Raw genomic sequence first — 22926 nt, forward strand, 5'->3', positions numbered from 1 at the left:
AGCTAACGCTCTTTCGTAATCATGCTCAACTGTACCACCACCCCCCCCCCACACCACCACAATGCAATTTAAAGGATCATTAACTATTTACAGGTTAGCTGCTGATCGATTTCTACTGACTGTTGCTGCAATTGTAGAAGTGTTTAGTGGCTTCCAAAGAAGTTTAAAGTTGATGACATCTACAGGGAATGGTATGGCACATGCTGTAGGAATTGGTCCTGCCTTCAGGGATTCTGTACAAACCACTTGCTCTCAGACAGACTGCACAGTAGTATGCATTCCCCTTGGACTACAGCATGAAAGGAAGAATCAACAGGGCAATGATTGTATTGCCAGTGGCAGTGAAGGTGACCATGGCCATGAACTTTTATGCGTTGGGCTCTTTCCAGGCTATAGCAGACGATATTAGTAACATCTCACAGTTTGCTCTCTACTGCTGCATAAAGGAGGCCACAAAGGCTCTGTATTTCAAGAGAGCTGAATACATTTCATCCTGTCATGCCAGAGAGAAGTAGGCAAAGCTAGCACATTACTTTGTCAGGATTGCAGGCTTCCCCAGAATGCAGGATGTCATTGATTGCACAACATTGCTTTGTGGGCACCGCAGGTCAACTCTTGAGATGCTCCATGACCGAAAGAGATTCCACTCCCTCAACATTTAGCTGGTGTGCAACCATACTTCTATCCTGGCAGCACTCATGTTGCCTACGTTCTGCAGCAGTCCTCTGTGCCATCTGCATTTGAGCCACCACCACAAACCAGAGGGTGGCTACTGAGCAATGAGGGCTATTCTTTGATGGCATGGCTCTTGACTTCAGTGTGCAACCCACATACACATGCACAGCACGCATACAATGAAAGCCATGCTGTCACACAAAATTTAATGGAGCAGACCAGTGGGGTACTGGAACAATACTTCTGCTGCCTGCACTGCTCTGAATGAGCCCTGAAGTACTAGGCAGAGCGTGGGCCAAGATTTATGGTAGTTTGCTGCATGCTGTGCATTCTCGTTATCATGAGGGCACCGAGCTTGCCATAAGCTCTGTGGCAACCAGCTGAGGGGAGGAAGAAGAGGAATGGAGGACAATTTCAGGGCAGGGAACAGGATACAGAAAATTAGCAAAATTGGTGAGTGACTCTGAAAGACAGAAGAAGCAAAGGTTAAAAAGTGTGCAGCACAGGAATTTGGCAGTGTGAAAAGGTATTTATTTAAATGCAAGGAGTTTAGTAAATAAAGCATATGAGTTGAGATCACAGATAGATACATGGCAACACGATATTGTTGCTACAACGGACACTTGGCTTAAGGAGGGCAAGAATGGCAGCTCAACATCCCTGGATTTAGAGTATTCAGGCGTGATAGAGAGGGAGAACAAAAGTGGGGGGGGTGGGGTGGGGGTGGTGTAGCATTATTAGTCAAGGAATCAATTACAGCTTTGAGGAGGGATGATATGCTGAATGAATCATCAGACAAGGCCATATGGGTGGAGCTCAGAAATAAAAAGGGGGCAGCCACATTACTGGGAGTGTACTATAGACCCCTAAATAGTGAGAGCGAGATAGAGAAACAAATATGTAGGCAAATTTCTAAGTGCAAAATCAATAGGGCAATAATAGTTGGGAATTTCAACTACCCAAAAATCAACTGGGGTACAAACAGGGTGAAGGGCACAGAGAGGACAAAATTCTTGAACTGCATTCAAGAGAACTTTTTTAGCCAGCACGTAACAAGCCCAATGAGAGGAGGCGCAATTCTAGATTTAGTTTTCATTAATGAAGCTGGGCAAGTGGATGAAGTAACAGTGGGTGATCATTTTGGAGATAGTGACCATAATACAGTTAGTTTAGCATAATCATAATCAAGGAAAACCCGAAGATGTTTCATCAGTACGTTAAGAGCAAGAGGACAACTAAGGAAAGGGTAGGGCCTATCAGAGATGTACAGGGGAACTTATGCGTGGATGCAGAAGATGTGGGCAGGGTTCTTAATGAGTTTTTTGTCTCTGTCTTCACAAAGGAGAGGACTGCTGTAGACATTGTAGTTAAAGAGGAGGAGTGTGAAATATTAGATATGAGAAGCATAATGAGAGAGGAAGTGCTTGAGGGTCTGACATCCCTGAAAGTGGATAAATCACCAGGACCAGATGTTTTGCATCCCAGGCTGTTAAAGGAAGCCAGGGAGGAAATAGCGGATACTCTGAGGATCATCTTCAAATCCTCACTAGATGCAGGCGAGATACCAGATGATTGGAGGTCTGCGAACGTTGTACCATTTTTTAAAAAGGGTGCGAGGGATAAGCCAGGTAATTATAGGCCAGTCAGTCTGACCTCGGTGGTGGGTAAATTGTTAGAATCTGTTCTGAGGGACAGGGATGGGATATCACATAGAAAGGCACAGATTAATCAGGGATAGTCAGCGTGGATTTGTTAAGGGAATGTCATGTCTTACGAACTTGATTGAGTTTTTTGAGGAAGTAACAAGGAGGATTGATGTGGGCAGTGCAGTGGATGTGATTTACATGGATTTTATTAAGGCATTTGACAAGGTCCCACATGGCAGACTGGTTAGAAAAATGAAAGTCCATGGGATACAGGGGAAGGTGGCAGGTTGGATCCAGAATTGGCTCAGTGAAAGAAAACAAAGGGTAGTAGTCGACGGATGTTTTTGTGAATGGAAAGCGGTTTCCAGTGGCGTTCCACAGGGCTTAGTGTTGGGTCCCTTGCTGTTTGTGGTATATATTAATGATTTGGACTTAAATGTGGGAGGTATGATTGGGAAATTTTCTGTTGACACAAAAATTGGCCGTGTAGTTCATAGTGAGGAGGAAAGTCATGGACTCCAGAATGATATCAATGGTTTGGTTGAGTGGGTGGAAAAATGGCAAATGGAATTCAATCCTGAGAAGTGTGAGGTGATGCATTTGGGGAGGGCAAATAAAGCGAGGGAATATACAATAAACAGGAGGATATTGAGAGGGGTAGAAGAAGTAAGAGACTTTGGAGTGCATGTCCACAGGTCCCTGAAGGTGGCAGGACAGGTAGATAGAGTGTTGAAGAAGGCATATGGATTGCTTTCCTTTATTGGCCAAGGTATAGAGTACAAAAGCAGGGATGTGCTGCTGGAACTGTATAGAGCACTGGTTCGGCTGCAGCTAGAGTATTGCATGCTGTTCTGGTCTCTACATTGCAGGAAGGACATAATTACTCTGGGGAGAGTGCAGAGGAAATTTACAAGAATGTTGCCAGGGCTTGAAAGTTGCAGTTATGAGGAAAGATTGGATAGCTTGGGATTGTTTTCCCTGGAATTGAGGAAGCTGAGGGGTGATTTGATTGAGGTGTACAAAATTATGAGGAGCCTAGATTGAGTAGACAGAAAGGACCTGCTTCCCCTGGCGGGGAGGTCGTTACCAGGGGACACAGATTTAAGGTGATTGGTAGAAGGATTCGAGGGGACATGAGGAGAAACTTTTTCACCCAGAGGATGGTGGGTGTCTGGAATTGACTGCAAGGATCGGTGGAAGGGGAAGAGACCCTCAATTCTCTTAACAGGTACCTGGACATGCACCTAAGGTGCTGTAACCTGCGGGGCTGTGGACCAGGTGCTGGAAGGTGGGATTAGTTTGGGTGAATAGCTTATTTGGCCGGCACGGATATGATGGGCTGAATAGCCTCATTCTGTGCTGTATTTTTTTCTATGTTCTATGAGGCAACCAACACAGACCTTGCTGACTGGGCTGTCCATGATCTACTTATCTCATCATGATACCAGTAAATACAACCCCAATTCCCTATTCAGCAACCTTACCTTTCCACTGTTACTGACCATCACAGTGTCTGCTTGGCACAATGAAAAAATAAAGCAACAAAATGTAAACAGTCCAAATCAAATTTATAAATCAAAGCCATATGCATACAAATGTCAACCAATCATCCTTGTGCATTCCCTTAGTGTCTGTCTTTCCTGTGCCTTTGCCAGTCCTAGTGCTTCTACTCAATGCTACCCCAGTGGCTGCAGCATGGCTGGTGGAGGTGTCAGTGGGGTTACTGAAAATGACTTTGCATGGCCAACCTGGAGCAGCTGTGGGCCCAGAAGGCCCCACTTCAGACTGCACCACAGGTATGGGCGACAGTATTCTGGGCTGGCTGGCTGACAGGCAACAGCAAGAGCACTGGTGAATCAGCAGTGGTAGGACAGGATAGCAAGTTTGTGCTCCACAGAGCTTTTATCTCTCACCCAGGGCTGCACCTCAGCAATTCTAATAATGTGTTGGAGGACAGATTGCTGGACTGCTGTGACACTCCGCAAGCTCCTTGGGGCATTGGTATATGCAGCCATGATGCAGCAGTCAGATGTTGCATGGCAGCAAACTCAACTTACGTAAGAGAAGTCTGAGATTGTGTGGCCACAAGCTGACCTTGGATTACAGAAGTCTCAGCTTCCACTGTAGCAGCCAAATGTTGTGTGTCTTTTGCTTGTGCTTTAATGGAAGTTGAGACATCGACCATCAGGCGTGCATCATGGTTGGGTCTACAAAGGTGCTCATGGAGTTGGCCACCACTTCTATGATGGAAAGGATGGGTTCCAAGCTCTGTGCACAGTCTTGTGGCAAGTTGGTGCCGAACTCCTCCATGCTCCTTGACATTGACCACAAACTTTCTGGCAGGCCTGCCAATGCATCAAACATTTCATTGTGCATACCCATCAGCCTTTTCTCGTACCTCGCACCATTCAAGTGCTCATCTGAAACCTCTGCAGCAGAACTCATGTGCTACCTCGCCCTCCAGTGAGCTGACATCTGTGCTATGCTTGGTTCCGGCCCTGGCTGCAGGCCACTTATGACCGAGACCCCACTTCTAGCTAGTATCTGAGCTAGTGGCTGTGAGCATGACAGTGAATGACTGTGTTTCTTCTTCACCACTGGCTTCCTGCTCTTCCACCTCTTTCAGTTCCACCACTGCCTGGCCAAGTTGCAGTTATTGAGTATCTGAAAGGAGAAAGGCACAAGGATGGGGTTATGGTTAGGGGAGGGGTGGGGGAAAAGCAAGAGCTGCATGCTTACACCATCTGTAGCCTCAAAATCAGAAGAGATTGAGGAAAGATGGGGAAGTGGGGTGTGAGGAGAATTATATATAAGTGTACCATCATATTCATTGGTTTCAGCCCCGCCACTGGCCATGACTTCCGTTCAGTTCAGTTCATGACGGCCGTTCTTGCCATCGGGGTATGGCGATGCAGTTGTGCCTACTTCCTGCCAGTTAACACCTGCTGCCTTCAGTTATGTGTTAACTTGTCTGAAAAAGCGAGGGAAGTGTGTTAGTGAGTGTGGTGCAGTGTGTTTGGATGATGTGGTTGTCATGGTCGAACAGTTGGCAGTGTGTACATGTGAGATGTGGGTGTGGGACATGCAGCAGTGCTAAGTATGTGAGTTTAAGGTGAAGCTATGAGGTTAGAGTCATGATTGATAGAGATTGTTGGTTAATTGATTGGGGTGTGTTGCATTAAGGAGTGTGTGACATTCATGGTGCAGTTGGTGGAATGTGATATTTGGAAATGCATTTACTGACCTTGACCACTTGTGTGGTTGTTCATGGAACTTTTTGCAGCACTGCATCCAGGTCTTTGGCTCTACACTACTGGCATGGACAGCCATGGCTATCCAGTCCCACTCAGAAAGTTTATTTACAGAGCTTCTTGGGCTCCTGTAGATCGATCACATCTCTCCTCCTTTCCACCTCCTCTACCACGACATGCAGTGCAACATCAGAGAACATTGGTGCCTGCATTCTCTCCTGTTGGGCCATAATTGACTCGTCGTCCTACTTGCACTGCCTTCCACAAAAGGTTCCAGCACCTCCAGCCTGAATGCACCTCCATTTTAATAGGTGCAGGCTGCTTTAAGCAATGCAGGCTAGTTTTAAGTGATGTTAGTCACTGAGCACCCTGCTGAGGTGTGCTGCCACTCAACTGTGTGTTTCGCACTGGCTGCAGGCAGCAATCATGCAAATTAGCAAGCAGAACCAAGTTTGCGTGCTGCCTACATCGAAAGCATTGAGCGTGTGTTAATTGTGCATTGCTATCTAATTTAGCCGCTCAATGCCTGGAACAGGATTTTTTTTTAAAAACAAATTGCATGAATACATAGTCAATTTGCAAATCACGTCTTAATTACTCATTTATTCTGCAAATTAACCTGAAACTGAAAACTGTTAAAATCATAGTTTTTCCAAAGTATGGTGCTGTTTTTAGAACAGCAAATTGTCTATATTTAATGTGCTGAACATTTTAAAAATGGATAATTGGGAAATATGTTTTATGCTTTTCATATTTTTGTATCATAACTATAATAATAAACGGAATGGTGAATGGTAAGTGCAGTGAATAAGAAATTGTTGACACCAGGTAATCCTATTCTGGCATCAAGCATTCTGTGCTTGAAACAACCATGTTTTTAGTGGAAGCCAGCTACAGTTTTATGTGAACAAGAGTGAATTTGTGACTTGAACAGTTAAAATTAAAGTTAACAGTTTTCTTTCTCTTAAACAGTTACCTACCAATTTCCATTTGGCAGCTGATTTCGTTATTCAAATTTTATGTCTTGTGCTCTCCTGCTGAGATTTTCTGTGTGGCTTGCGTACTCATTCCCTAATTTGATATTTAGAGTTGGCATTTTCATTATTACTGAACTTTACATTTATAACATATGCTCTTGTTTTTCCAGCTATCCCTAGATTTCCAAAAGAGAGTAAAAAACGTATTGAGGTCGAGGAAGGGGATGCTGTGGTGTTGTCATGCAATCCTCCGAGTGGGCCACCTCCATTAAATATTTATTGGATGACCAGCAGTAAGTATGATCTCTTATATATTTATGACAGCAGATTCTAGCCAGTTGTTGAACTGAATTGTTAAATTCAGTCTGCATGGCATCTGGTAATTACCTTTTATCATTGTTGGCTTCACTGGCTTTTTCCTATTGTAACATTTTCACCAATGTCATTAAAAATATTAAGACATAAAGAGCAAGGTCAGGGAATGTAATCTGTTTTTATTTTACAGTCCTTCTGCTGTAAAAGGTATCATTCTAAAATTACAGTGATGACTTGATATACTTGTTAGAAGCATGTAAAATAGTAAAATAGACAGGGTAAACACAGATTATTTGTTCAAAGGAAATCATAAAGGCATAAATGGAAATTAGCAACATTTAAATTTAAAGTGAAAGACTAATATTTAGAATAATCCATCAGGCAGCTCCCCTGCCCCCACAGCCCTGGCCCACCACATACACTGCTATTTTGGGTACATCAATAAATTCTGACCCTGTACTTATCCATTTAAAAGCCTTTGCTGATTTCAGCCAAATTCAGGTCCACAAGAAGTTTCAGTTAGCTGTACACATCTTGTAAATCCCTGTATTCTATTTACTGATCAAGAGTGGGAGAGTGGTCAATGAGGGCATTGTAAATAGAGCGTAAAAGCTGGGAATTTGATGAGAGTGGGAATTCAGTGCAAAGCGGAAACGACGTGCTACATTTTTGCCTCCAATACTTGTAATGGTTCATGTAAGCTTGAGGCAGTAAGTTTTTCAAATTTTGTCCTGTGTTTGAGTGCTTAGTGCAAGTTATTGTATAGAAAAAAAACCTTCAACAAACTAAAAGGTAGAAAATAAATACAAGTAGATGTAAAAGTGGATATAAATAATATAAATGATAAACAATATAAATATTCAGTGCACGTAGTGTGTCTGAACTGCAGTATATGGGAGCTTGTCATCAGTGAGACTGGCCTGAACAGACACATCTGCAATAGATATCTCAATCTTGAATCCCATTTGCTAGGAGTCATTGAGTTGGTGTCTGAGTTGGAGAGACTGTAATAAATAAGGGAGGGGGAGAAATATCTGGACAGTTTGCTCCAGATCTTAGTCGCACCTCATAGAGAGGTCCAGGATCAGAACAGGGTTGGTGTGACTGATAGTGTGCAGAGTAAGGGAATCCAGGTGAGGAGGGGGAGGGGGAAAGTGTAATGCGGTAGTTGTACAGGATTCCATAATTAGGGGGTTTGATGGCATCCTGTGTAAGCTGGATCGAGAATCACATGTGGTATGATGGCTGCCTGTTATCAAAGTGAGGGACATCATGAAGCGGCTGGAAAGGATATTGGAGATGGAGGAGGAGGAGGATCTAGTTGTTTTGATTCATTTTGGGATCAACAACATAGGGAAGAGTAGGCAACAGGTCCAGTTTGGAGATTATTTGGCACGAGGAGTTAAATTAAAGGACAAGACCTCAAGGGTTATAACTTCTGGATTGTTACCCAAGTCATGTGCAAATTATTGTAGTGATAAGCAGAATAGGGAGGTGAACACGTGGCTGAAAAAGTGGTGAGGGAAAGAGGGGTTCTGTTTAATGGGCTGCTGGCATGAGTACTGAGACAGGAAGAAACTGTACCATTGGGAGGAGGTGCACCTGAACCAGGCTGGGACTGGAAAGGATAAATAGGGTGGTCAGAAGGATTTTAAACTAGTAGATGAGGTGGAGAGCTAGGTGAAAAGGATAGTATATATCATTGAAAACAAACAAAAGGGAAGAGAGTAGAGTAACAGTCAGAAATTGTGCTTTAGGCAAAGAAAACTAAACAATTTAAAGTAATTAAACCAGGAGAGAGAAATAAGAAACGTGAACAAAATATTAAAGCAGAGGGACAGGTTAAGCTGTGTGGCCCAAATAAGCATTATTTATACAAACACCCAGAGTATTAGGAACAAATTGAATCAATTGCAGGTGCAAATTCGACTTGGAGGGCATGATATGGTAAACATTATTGAGACATAGCTGCAAGATGATCAGGACTGGGAACCAATATATCAGGTTACAAGGACTACAGGAAAGGTGGGAAAATGATAGAGAGGGAGGGGTGGCCTTACTGATTAAGGATGAAATCACTTCACTGATAAGAGAGGTTAGAGTGAAAGGTAAGCAGGAGACTTGATGGGTAAAATTAAGAAATTGGAAAGGATTTAAGACTGCAGTGGGAGTTTTGTGTAGTCCCCCTGGTAGCAGCTGTGAAGTGATAGGTTGCATAAAGGCAGAGATTAGACACACATGTAGTAAAGGCAGAGTTGTTTTAATGAGGGATTTTAACTTTCATAGAGATTGAGATAAGCATCTGAGGGATGAGGTTAATTTACCTTATGGCCTTCTCTTGTTGCTGCCTTTGTTAACTTTCTTTTAACTGCATAACCAGGGAACAGAATAAATAACATTTCTCCAGATCTATAAGAATAATTGTGTTTTAGAAAGTTAGAGGTAATCACAGTCATAAAAAGATCAGTACTATTAATTAATTTTAAATCTAATTCATAGTACTATTTGTATAATTGTACTATCAATTGTTGGGATGGGGAAAATGTATATTATAAATATGGAAAGGAAGTTAGAAAGGTGTGTTCTGTTAACAAATTACCAGTAAAAATTATGATTTTATAAAAGTTCTTTATTTTTCAGAGATACAACGTATACAGCAGAACAACCGAGCTTCCCAAGGTCTGAATGGCGATCTCTACTTTTCAAATGTCCAGTCAACTGATAGCCGGGAAGATTACCTTTGTTTTGCACATTTTTCCAGAACAAGAACAATTGCACAGAAAGAACCCATCAGCCTGATTGTTAAACCATGTAAGATTTCATTCTTTTAGCAACCAGACAGAAACATATAGAGGTAACACCTCGAAATAAAGTACAAGTATATGGCTGTGGTTGTAGGGAAATGAGTAGCAACAAACAGGGTACAGGGGAAAGATATCAACTTAGTAAAATACAGCAGAAGAATATTTATAAAATATTGAGCTTTCAGAGTGTACGATCAGTTTCTGATGTCTCGTAGAACTGCATAAGTTCTGTCTTGAGTTATATTATTTTCCTCCCATCTAGCCCATTTGTGAAATCAATTAGCATATCATATTTCTTCATCCTGCCCAACTTTCAGAACAACATCTGCTCCTTAGTTGAGCCTTTCTGAAACTCCTTTTAACACACCAGTATGGGAATGTTTTTCAATTGGTGTGATTTCTTTCATTTAGACCCATATAAACTGTTGCCTTAAGTAGATAGAAATGATTCATAAGACCGTTTGGGACTGGGACTGCAAATTTTACTATTTCCACAATTATTTCCAGGCAGTTCCTCCAGACCTTTGAGATACAGGGACAAGCCCATAACATACATAAGTGTTCCTTCAATGTCATTACATGCCAGTGTTTGTGTGTACAGTCTATGCTTTTCTATGCAACCCAATGCCCAGCATACTCTGCACAATATCTTGAACTGGATTTGTTTAATTATTTGTCATTCAGAAAACCCTCACATACTGAAGAACTTGTCCAATTTTGGTTGGCTCTGGGGAATCACATTTTTTTGCTGTTATGTCACAGAAGCATCCTCTTCCTCCAAACGAGCCCTATGTAAAATTGCATGAGCTGCAGAATGATATTATGCTTTGATTTCCATAGTTTTTGGACAGTTTTCGAAATTCCCATATAGCTTTTATTCAATTTTTATCGCCAAACACTTCAGTTTTAGGAGAGATAAGTACAGATTTTATCCTGGTGGCTATATATGTATTATCCATTTCTCTTGTAGCTGATTACTCAAGTGCTGACATCTCCTAGATATGGCTGAAATACACAAGTCTTGCTAATTAATGTGGTAAAATTGTACATTTTGAAGTTTCTATTAAGAGTGCTATACCCTCATTCCTTCAGCAGGTCAGTCTATAAAGCAGTAATACTTCAGATTATCAAGCAGTGGACTGGTTGTGTACGGACAGTACTCTGCTTATTACGATCAGCCGAAGGAACATGTTGTTTGATTCGATCAGCCAATCGTTGGGACGCACGGCCTATGTACCTGACATCACACCGGCACCCACGTTTGCAAAACCCAAAACAAAATGTTTACTGTTAGATGTGATTTCGCGATTGGGCAGCACTTAGTGAACAATCCAGAGTGCGCTAATAGCTACACTAACAACCAATTTAAGATAATCGAGCTCATAGCGTGGCTCATTTACGCTTGCTAGAAGCGTCCCATTCGTACACAGGGACCTGTTCTCTACAAACAAAAGGAATATGTTCAAGCCTTGTGCCTTTTTTGAATTACCCGGAAGCTTGGAGAGCCTGTAGTTCCTGTTGCTTTCTCCATGGCAATGTCTCAGCCAATCAGAGTTGTCTTGCCAACCAATCAGCACCCTTTTCTCCCATAGTATGAACTGTTCTGATCATTTGAAATTTGGCATTCTTGTATTTGTCCTGATGAGTGCTGGACATAAAGCTTCAGCAACATGTCTCTCTCTTCAACAATGTTAAGACTTCCTTAATAATAGCATTTTCCCAAGGACTGATATCAGGGTAACTGGCCAGTAGTTCCCTGTTTTCTCTCTCCTTCCTTTCTTGATTAGGGGCGCTACATTTGCTAACTTCCTATCTGCTGTGACCATTCTAGAATCTAGGGAATTTTGGAAAATCAAAACCAGTGTATCCACTATCTCTGCAGCTATGTCTTTTAGAAGCCGAGGATGTAGGCCATCAGGTCCTGAGGATTTGCCGGCTTTTAGTCCTTTAAGTTGATCCACTACCTTTTGTCTGCTGATATTAATTGCCTGAAGTTGTTCTTCTAATGAGACCCTTGGTTACCCTTTATTTCTGGTATGCAATTTGTGTCTTCTACTGTGAAGGCAGACACAATATATTTGTTCAACATCTCTGCCATTTCCTTGTTCCCCATGATAATTCCACCTGTCTGTGCCTCTAAGGGACTAATGTTTAGCTAGTTTCCTTTTTATATGCTTGTGAAAGCTCTTCCAATCTGTTTTTATTTTCTGGCTAGTTTACTCTCTTTTCTTCCCCTTTTAATTAATTTTTGAGTTGCCCTTTGCTGATTTCTAAAACGCTCCCAATCCTCAGGCTTATTAATATTCTTTGCAACATCATAGCCTCTTGATTTAATCTAATACTATCCTTAACTTCCCTAGTAATCCACAGATAGATCTTTCTTGCTGAGTTTTTGTTTTTTAATGGAATGTACTTTTGCTGAACATTTGGAATTGCTTCTTTAAATGGTGCCCACTGTTGATTTATTGACATAACTTTTAGTCTATTTACCCAACCAACCTTAGCCAACTCGCCTCTCCGACCTACGTAATTGGCTTTGTTTAAGTTCAAAATTCTTGTTTGGGACTTGAGTATGGTGCTTTCAAATTTAATATAGAATTCAATTGCATTATGATCACTTTTTCCCCAGAGAATCTTTTACTATGTGATTACTAATTGAACCTGTTTGCACAATACTAGATCTAAAATACCTTTAGATTTGCTTTGATTTAGAATAGCCCCAGTTGGTTCCAAAATGTATTGTTCCAGGAAACTGGCACAAAAGCCTTCTACAAATTAATCTCCCAGACTACCTTTGCTAATTTGATTTGTCCAATCTTTATGAAGATTAAAGTCCTCCACAATTATTACATTGCCTGTGTGAGAAGCTCCAATTATTTCTTGCTTAATGCTCAGACCAATGGCATAACTACTGTTAGGGGGCCTATAAATTACTCCCACCAGTGTTTTCTGAACCTTTTTATTCCTATTCTCCACCCATACTGGTGCTACTTCCTGATCTTCTAAACTAAGATCCTTTCTCACTACTGTTCTTATGTCATTCTTTACAATGAGAGTTACTTCTCCTCCTTTTCCATTCCATCTTTACTTGCAATAATTGTGAGCAATTTTAATCTTCATATAGATTGGACTAATCAAATTGGCAAAGGCAGCCTGAAGAATGAGTTCATAGTGTGTATTGTGGACAGACTTTTAAAACAATACATTCTGGAACCAACCCGGGAGCGGGCTATTTTAGCCCCAGTAATGTGTAATGAGATAGGATTGAATAATCACCTCATAGTAAAGGATTCTCTAGGTAAGAGTGATCATAATATAATAGAATTTCACATTCAGTTTGTGGGTGAGAAACTTGGGTCTGAAACTAGGGTCTTAAACTTAAATAAAGGCAATTACAAGGGTATGAAGACAGAGTTAGATGAAGTGGACTGGGAAAATAAGTTAAAAGGTAAGATGGGAGAGAAGGATTGGCAGGTATTTAAAGAGATATTTCATAACTCTCAATAAAGATATATTCCATTGAGAAAGAAAGACTATGGCTGGGATTTTATTCTGGTGACGGGGTCTTGACACCCAGAAAAAGCAACACCAGGATCCCTGCATCACCTCTTCCCCGGAAGGCCCGCTGAATCTAGTGCCAATCAGGCACTTAAGTGGACTGTACACGGGATTAAAGGACCCTGTTACCAGAAGTCCCACGCTTGGAGAGCTGCCGGCCAATCAGAGGCTGGCAGCTGCACCGCCACTGCAGAGGTGGTGACTGCTGCTGGAGGAGCATCTACCAGAGGGCGAGGAGCATCGCTGGACCCAGACCACAGGTAGGCCATGGCAGGAGGGGTCTTGTGGGTGATGGGGTGTAGGGGGGTCGGCAGCAAGGGCGGGGGCGGAGTGGCTCTCAGCTGCCACCTCCCTCCCCACTTCCCGATGCCAGGTCCCTTGTCAGGCACTAAGTGCCTCTTAACGAATTTTATCCTCTGCCCACCTACAAACCCGCTGCCAGGGAGAGCATAAAATTCCTCCCTATGAGAAGGATGCACCATCCAGGGCTAACTAAGGAAGTTAAGAATGCTATCAAATTGAAAGAAAAGGTAGACAATGCTGCAAAGATTAGTGGTAGGCCAGAAGATTGGGAAAATTTTAGAAACCAGCAGAGGATGACTAAAAGAATAATAGAGGGAGAAATTAGAGTATGAGAGTAAACTAGCAAGAAATATAAAAACAGACAGTAAAAGCTTCTATATTCATAGAAACAGGAAGAGAGTAGCTAAAGTAAGCATTGGTCCCTTACAGGATGGGAATTAATAATGGGAAACAAGGACATGACAGAGACTTTGAGCAAGTATTTTGTATCTGTCTTGACAGTAGAAGACACTAAAAGCATCCCAAGGATAGTAGAACATGAAGAGGCAAAAGGGAGGGAGGAACTTAAAACTATCACTAGAGAAAAAGTACTAGTAAAACTGATGGGACTAAAGGTTGACAAGTCCCCTGGACCTGATGGCCTGCATCCTCGGGTCTTTAAAGAAGTGGCTGCAGAGATAATGGATGCATTAGTTGTAATCTCCCAGAATTCCCTAGATTCTGGAAAGGTCCCAGTGGATTAGAAAACTGCAAATGCAACACCTTTATTCAAGAAAGGATGGAGACAGAGAGCAGGAAACTATAGGCCAGTTAGCCTAACATCTGTCATTGGGAAAATGCTAGAATTCATTATTAAGAAAGTAGTAGCAGGACATTTCGAAAATCATAATGCAATCAAGCAGAGTCAACATGGGTTTATGAAAGGGAAATCGTGTTTGACACATTTATTAGAGTTCATTGGGGATGTAACAAGTATGGGGGAATAAAGGGAGAAGCAGTAGATGTAGTGTATTTGGATTTCCAAAAGGCATTCGATAAGGTGCCACATAAAAGGTTACCCATGGTGTTGGGGGTAACATATCAGCATGGAAAGAGGATTGGCTAACTAACAGGAAACAGTGAGTCAGGATAAATGGGTCATTGTCAGGTTGACAAACTGTAACTAGTAGAGTGCCACAGCGATCAGTGCTGGGGTCTCAACTGTTTATGATTTATGTTAATGAATTGGATGAAGGGTACCGAGGGTATGGTAGCCAAATTTGTGGAAATACAACGATCGGTAGGATAGCAAGTTGCGAGGAGGACACAAAGTGTCTGCAAAGAGATCTGGATAGGTTAAGTGAGTGGGCAAAAATTTGGCAAATAGAGTATAATGTGGGAAAATGTGAGGTTGTCCACTTTGGCAGGAAGAATAGGAACAGAGAATATTATTTACATGGTGTGTTATGACAACGCAGAGCATACGCAGAACGATGGCCAACGTCATCTGTGCGTCCAAACAGTTACAGCTTGCCTGTATGGGTCTGCACATGCACCTCGTAATGACATCAAACATAATGACGTCTGAGTGTTGCTTCACCCCTCAATGGCTGTGATCGCCACCTCCATCCCCTCCAACAGGACCCTGCTCCCTCCTGGAATTGGGGCCTCAATCACCGCTTCTCTTCCCTGCTCCTCTTCCTCGCTCCCTCCTGAATTTGGGGCATCAATTGTCGCTTCTCTTCCCCGCTCCCTCCTGTGATCGCCGCCTCAATTGCTGCATTCAGTTTCCCCAATCCATCCTGCCGCTCTTGTCTGCTCACCGCTCCCGGCTGTTCGCCACTCCATTCTGCCGCTCGCTTCCCATTTTGCCGCTAGCACCTGCTTGCTTCCCCCACACCCCCCCCCCCCCACCACCCGCAGCTTCTCCGAGCAGCGAGCGTCAGGATGGAATGGCAAAGAGTCGCGAGTGGCGGGATGGAGGAGCAGTGAGCAGTCGAGAATGGTGTGAGGGAGTGGCGAGATGGCCGGTGCGGGAGGGAGTGGGGAATCTGAATGCAGTGATTGAGGTGGCGATCGCAGGAGGGAGTGCGGAACAGAAGCGGCAATCATAAGAGTGAGGGGGCTACTGTTGAGGGGGTTGTGGAGACGGCGATCGTGGCTGTTGAGCGATGAGGGGTTTGTGTTCAGTTTGTTTTTTTGTGTCAAATTGAGCAGCACCATTTTTATTACTGGCAGCTGCCTGAGACATCTGTTGATGAGGCTACATTTGCGCATGTGCCAGTACTGTGCCACCTAGTGGTTGCATTGTCAGCAAATGCAGCCTATTATTTAAATAGAAAGAGACTGCAAAATGCTGTGGTACACAGGGATCTGGGTGTCCTTGTACATGAATCATAAAAAAATTATCGTGCAGGTACAGCAAGTATTAGGAAGGCAAATGGAATGTTGGCATTTATTGCAAGAGGGATGGAGTATAAAAGTAGATAAGTCTTGCTACAACTGTGCAGGGCATTGGCAAGACTGCACCTAGAGTATTGCATACAGATTTGGTGTTCTTGCTTAAGGAGGGATATACTTGCATTGGAATCAGTTCTGAATGCAGTGATTGTTCACTAGTCTGATTCCTGGGATGAAGGGATTGTCTTATGAGGAAAGGTTGATCAGGTTGGGCCTATACTCATTGGATTTTACAAGAAAGAGAAGTGACCTTATTGTAACGTATAAGATTCTGAGGGGGCTTGACAGGCTAGATGCTGAGAGGATGTTTCCCCTCGTGGGGGAATCTAGAACTAAGGGGTACAGTTTCAAAATAAGGGGTCTCCCTTTTAAGACAGAGATGAGGAATTTCTTCTCTGAGAGGGTTGTTAATCTTTGAAATTCTCTTCCCCAGAGAGCAGTGCAGGCTGGGTCACTGAATATATTTAAGGCTGAGTTCAACAGATTTTTGACCTACAAGGAAGTCATGGGTTATGGGGGTGGGGGGGGCAGGTGGGAAAGTGGAGTTAAGGCCACAATCAGATCAGCTATGATATTATTGAATGGTGGAGCAGGCTCGAGGGGCCGAATGGTCCACTCCTGCTCCTACGTCTCATCATCTTATGATCTTAGATTTAATTCCCAGCCTTGGTCACCTTGTAACTGTGTCTCTGTATTGGTGAATGGATCCAAACCATTTATTTTTATTTGTGCTGCTGGTTCATCTATCTTATTGTGAATGCTTTGTGCATTCAGATAACAAGCCTTTCTTTTTCTTTACTACTACTATTTGCATGGACCTTATTCGCTGATGCAATATTAACCAGTAAAACTCTCTTTCCCTTCTTGCCCCGCTCTGCTTGTCGTTATGTAAATCACTACCCTGCTGTCTTGCCTCAACTTTTGTCTTTAGTTTTCTAAATCTCTGTTCCCCTGAGCCTCCCCTCCTTTTAGTTTAAAGCCCTGACGAAAAGGCAAGGCGAAAGAGTTCAGTAACTGTAGTGCTCTGATTTGATTTGGGTGCTTTTTAAAATCATTTTTGCTACTATTTTGCTGCTTTCCCATCTTTGTGCTGTGGGACTGCCATATACCTCCCCTCACAATTTCTTCAGACAGGGGTGGCGCAGTGGTTAGCACCATAGCCTCACAGCTCCAGTGACCTGGGTTCAGTTCAGGGCACTGCCTGTGTGGAGTTTGCAAGTTCTCCCTGTGATCATATGGGTTTCTGCCAGGTGCTCTGGTTTCCTCCCACAGCCAAAGACTTGCAGGTTAATAAGTAAATTGGCCATTGTAAATTGCCCCTAGTGTAGGTAGGTGGTAGGGAATATGGGATTAATGTAGGATTAGTATAGATGGGTGATTGTTGGTCAGCACAGACTTGGTGGACTGAAGGGCCTGTTTTGGTGTTGTATCTCTCTATGACTCTATGACAAGGCACAGTGGGTTTGCATTGGGAATTCCCCTGTATTTTTGAAAGTAGAGAAGGAGAAACAACAGAGCTAAGCTGGTCAGGCATCACTGGAGTAATGTGAAACCCACTCGCCAATTCCTCTATACCAGTATATTCAGACAAAATCAAACATACCTGTATTTGTTTGTACTTGCAGAAGCTTTGCTCTACAAAGGAAATCAAAACTGAGCTATATCATATGCTGTGACTTGATCTATTGTAACCTGCACTTGTGGCACTCCATTGTCAGTCACTAAAGATTGCAACAGTTGTTATTTTTTATAAGAGTAACTTTTATATGCATAGGATCTTTGCCTATCTTTGATTAAATTATAAACTTTAGCTGATCAAGAACTGAGAAATCTATTTGGCTCACCGAGTCCACAGACTTATAAGTACTATTTGTGTATCTATCTGGGCATTGATATTACCTGTCTATGTATCTTATCCCACTCAACTACCCTCCTGAAGAAAGGACTACAGACAAAAGTATCTGATCCTGAAAGACTTTGAGGAGATATCCAGAATAAGTTTCCATGCCTACAACTCCGTTGTTCATCTTTGGCTACTTCTTTTCTACATTTGCAAGGATTTCTACTATGGGTTGTTTGATCATCTTTGCTATCAATGTAACTTTGATCCTGTTAACAGATTTTTGACAGAATTGATTTATATCGCAGTAGCTGCTTTTGCACAGTCTATTTTACGTATTCAGCAGTGCATGAGGAAAAAGGTTTCTTCTCAACTCTTGTTTTCTTGAAACTTTTAATTTTCTATCTATGTCTTCTAGTTCTGTATTCACAGTCACAATTAAATAGCCTGTTTGCATCAATATCATTTACCCTCATCAGCATTTTAAAAGCTTGAAACACGCACCTCTCCATTAATTTTCTTTTTGCTGATGAAAATAAGTTTCACTGAGATTTTCCGAACAGAACATATAGCCTTAAATTTTGGAATGCTTTGTCTGGTTCACTTCTTGTGCCCTGTCTTGTTGCCACCCCCATTTGCACAATTAATCTGCTGTTTAATAAAACTTGGTAACAGCACTGCAAAACTTGTCATATCCTGCACTTATCAATTAAATAATTGCTATGAGAATTAAACTTAAATGCTGGAAATAAAAGAATTTCTCGTAATATTTTCCTTGCATGATTGCAATGAAATGTCATATCTTTCAGCCTGACAACATATTAACTTTCACCCTCAAGCCAGTATCTTTCTGGAGAGCTTGTGACTTGGAGTATTAATCTCTTCCTCCTACACCATGTACAGAAGGGTACATCTAGTATCTCATAAGTATGAAATGTGTTAGTCCAGAAGAAAATGTGGCCTTTCCCATTTAAGTGGTAAACTTAGAAATGTTTCCACTGCCAACAGCAACAGAATGGAGGAACCTTGATCAATAACATTATACAAAATCAGACGAATCAGTACGGAAAACAGTCTCATTCAAAGAACAAAGAAGAACAAAGAACAGTACAGCACAGGAATAGTCCATTCGGCCCTCCAAGCCTGCACCGATCTTGATGCCTGTCTAAACTAAAACCTTCTGCACTTCCAGGGTCCGTATCCCTCTATTCCCATCCTATTCATGTATTTGTCAAGATGCCTCTTAAACGTCGCTATCATACCTGCTTCCACCACCTCCCCCGGCAGCAAGTTCCAGGCACTCACCACCCTCTGTGTAAAAAACTTGCCTCGCACATCCCCTGTAAAGTTTGCCCCTCACACCTTAAACCTATGTCCCCTCGTAACTGACTCTTCCACCCTGGAAAAAGCTTCTGACTATCCACTCTGTCCATGCCACTCATAACTTCGTAAACCTCTATCATGTCGCCCCTCCACCTCTGTCGTTCCAGTGAAAACAATCCGAGTTTATCCAACCTCTCCTCATAGCTAATACCCTCCAGACCAGGTAACATCCTGGTAAACCTCTTCTGTACCCTTTCCAAAGCCTCCACATCTTTCTGGTAGTGTGGCGACCAGAATTGTACACAATATTCCAAGTGTGGCCGAACTAAGGTTCCGTACAGCTGCAGCATGACTTGCCAATTTTTATACTCTGTGCCCCGACCGATGAAGGCATGCATGCCGTATGCCTTCTTGACTACCTTATCCACCTGCATTACCACTTTCAGTGATCTGTGGACCTGTACGCCCAGATCTCTCTGCCTGTTAGTACTCCTAAGGGTTCTGCCATTTACTGTATACTTTCCACCTGTATTAGACCTTCCAAAATGCATTACCTCACATTTGTCCGGATTAAACTCCATCTGCCATTTCTCCGCCCAAGTCTCCAACCGATCTATATCCTGCTGTGTCCTCTGACAATCCTCATCACTATCCGCAACTCCACCAACCTTTGTGTCGTCCACAAACTTACTAATCAGACCAGCTACATTCTCCTCCAAATCATTTATATATACTACAAACAGCAATTGTCCCAGCACTGATCACTGCGGAACACCACTAGTCACATCCCTCCATTCAGAAAAGCACCCTTCAACTGCTACCCTCTGTCTTCTATGACCGAGCCAGTTCTGTATCCATCTTGCCAGCTCACCTCTGATCCCGTGTGATTTCACCTTTTGTACCAGTCTGCCATGAGGGACCTTGTCAAAGGCTTTACTGAAGTCCATGTAGACAACATCCACTGCCCTTCCTTCATGAATCATCTTCGTCACTTCCTCAAAAAACTCGATCAAGTTAGTGAGACATGACCTCCCCTTCACAAAACCATGCTGCCTCTCGCTAATAAGTCCACTTGTTTCCAAATGGGAGTAAATCCTGTCCCGAAGAATCCTCTCCAATAATTTCCCTACCAATGACGTAAGGCTCACCGGCCTGTAATTTCCTGGATTATCCTTGCTACCCTTCTTAAACAAAGGAACAACATTTGCTATTCTCCAGTCCTCTGGGACCTCACCTGCAGCCAATGAGGATACAAAGATTTCTGTCAAGACCCCAGCAATTTCCTCCCTTGCCTCCCTCAGTATTCTGGGGTATTCAATGTGTCAATGTCCTCAAGTAACTCTGGCATATTCAAACCTTTTCCTTTGTTGCAGAAAGCATAGTCCTATCTGGAGCTCCAGTACTTCAGCCAGATGCAATTACCACCCTCTCTAAATGGAGAGGAGAAAAATGGAGATTTCAGGGCACCAATGCACCAAATACATTTAGAGGATTGTTGCATGCTTTAAAAAAAACTTTGAGGAGGAAAATTTGGAAACAGATGGTCCTATCAGCTTCACATGGTGTTGGTGATGTGTTTTTCGAGATTTATGTGTTTTTATTTTTGTTGGAACCTCATTCAGTCATAGTGCACCATCAAATTGATCTTACTGTTCAGAAATTGACTGGTCTATTTTCCCAAGATGCTTAAACATTCTGCCATGTGTATTTGAAGATCTTTTTGTAACCAGAGGTTGTTTAGCTTGTTTAGCACAATTTCAATAATCTGCACCATTCTTTGCATCTCTTAGACGATGATCACCATATGGGACACACTGGGCTGGATTTTAACTAGTACTCGATATCGTGATCTGTGTTGGGAGGCCTGACGGTGGCTCCGAATGAGGTCCGCCGTGGACCTTGACACCGGCAGGGCCCGGCCCGATCCTCCTGGTGGCAGCGAGGCTCCGTAGTGCACCCTGCTCCCCCCCCCCCCCACCACCTCTGGACAACGGGACCACAATTTGAATATTCAAATCAATAAAATTAATTAATTTTAATATACTCACCTCATCTTGTGGGCCTGCCGCAATGTTTGGCCCGGCAGCCGGAACTTCCGTGCCTTCATACCCCTGTCCGGGGAATTAAGGCATGATACTGGTGGGGAGGGGGGAGGAGGTAAGTTTGTCAGTGCAGGGGAAGGGGTCAAATAAATGACATGGGTGTCGGGGATGGTGGGAAGGGTTGCACTTTAAACTTTGTACAGTTTGGGGGAGGGAAGGTCAGATGTTAAAGGTAAGTGGTTTGTGGGGGGCAGAGGGCAAATAGTTAATGTAATTGTTATTGGGGGGGGGTGGGAAAGGGGCATTGGAACTTTATGTAATTCTGGGGGATATCTGTTTAAAAATTTAAATATCCCGGCAGGGCTGACTGCCCTCTAAAAATGGCGTTGGCACCTGCCCACAGCATCTGACGCCATTGCTGGAGACGGACAGCCCGCCCCCTCCATGTGATTGGCGGGGGGGGGTGATGGGGGGAGTGTGGTGGGGGCAGGCCGCCCCGGCTATTTAAATGAGCCGCTGCACTTAAGATCACGGTGGCTCTTTAGCGTGCGGCCCGCCATTTTCTGAGCTCGCCACCACGGGCTCAAAGAATCCAGCCCACTGTATCTACCAGTGACTAACAATGAGACTGGGAATGCTAGTGGCGTGACACAGGCCTCTGTCTTTCTCTGTTATAGTACACGTATATTGCAGTGCAATAATGAGGTTTCAAGTTACTTCTCATGTCATGTCATGTTTTCAACAGAAAATCGGAAACATAATAATAGCCAAAAATTTGCTGTGAAAATGACAGTGAGGCCAACAGCGCTCACTATGATTTATGCGCAAATCAGATAGCAACACATGCATACCTAAGTATGAAAATCCATAAGTTGATGTTCAAGAAGTGCTGCTTCTCCATAAGCTGCACTAAAACAGAACCCCTCAGTCTAGCTTCCCAATCAATTATATTCAACAGCGTGAAGTTCCTGTACTGGCATCGTAGATACCGACTCAACTCGCTGCACAATGTTAGGGCTCATCCAATCCAGTCTACGTATCTGTGATAATTCTTAATTACCGCCAGACAACCTTCCTGGCAGTGAATATTAGCTTTTAAAAATGCAGACTCATATTCTTTCAGCTTTCAATCATTGTTGGACATTTTAAAAAAAGGAAAGTAATTTTTTTTTTTACTTTTTTCTGTCTTCTGCTCTTCTAATCCAATCTTTCTTTCTCTTCCTTTATCTCGCTTTCTGTGCCAGATTGGACATTGAATTCACTATTCTAACTTAAACTTCCGGGTTCAGCTTTTGTGCTGCTCAATCTTTAATCTGATTGGTTAAGGAGATACATAGTTGTTTGCCCTCTTTGCACAGGCCCCAGATGCCCAGTATAGGGTGCCATGCCATTTGAATGTTCTGTTGACAGCAGCATGCCATGTAAAACCCCATAGAAAGTCTATGGATCAGTGCAAGTCTAATGAATGGCTGTTCATCACTCATAGCAAAATCCAGCCCAGTATTTCTTCTAACAATGATCATATATTGCTTCTGGAAATGTAGATGTCATTTAGACTCACCACTATGCTCACCTTGTGAGGTTTCAATTTTTTCTCATCCCTACTCCCACACTTCTAAATCCAACCTGAGGATGGGAGATTTAAGGTGGACAACTGCTTTCTATTACTGCGAGCATCTTATGACAGAGGTGACACTTGTGTTGGGACTGCTGAGAACCAGGATGGCCCTTATCTGGGTTTAGAATCTCTGCA

At 42.9% G+C, this 22926-nt stretch overlaps 1 protein-coding gene across 1 annotated transcript in view; it reads left to right on the top strand.

The window, feature by feature from the left end:
- chl1b (cell adhesion molecule L1-like b) overlaps positions 1–22926 on the top strand; it is a 689058-nt gene that overhangs the window by 82418 nt on the left and 583714 nt on the right. Inside the window, exons 5-6 of the mRNA XM_068052302.1 lie at positions 6720–6842; positions 9505–9675. Of these exons, the coding sequence (XP_067908403.1) occupies positions 6720–6842; positions 9505–9675 (294 nt within the window). The remainder of the gene's footprint in view (positions 1–6719; positions 6843–9504; positions 9676–22926) is intronic.

This window comes from Heterodontus francisci, chromosome 19 (genome assembly GCF_036365525.1).
Source record: "Heterodontus francisci isolate sHetFra1 chromosome 19, sHetFra1.hap1, whole genome shotgun sequence".
NCBI classification, from domain to species: domain Eukaryota; kingdom Metazoa; phylum Chordata; class Chondrichthyes; order Heterodontiformes; family Heterodontidae; genus Heterodontus; species Heterodontus francisci.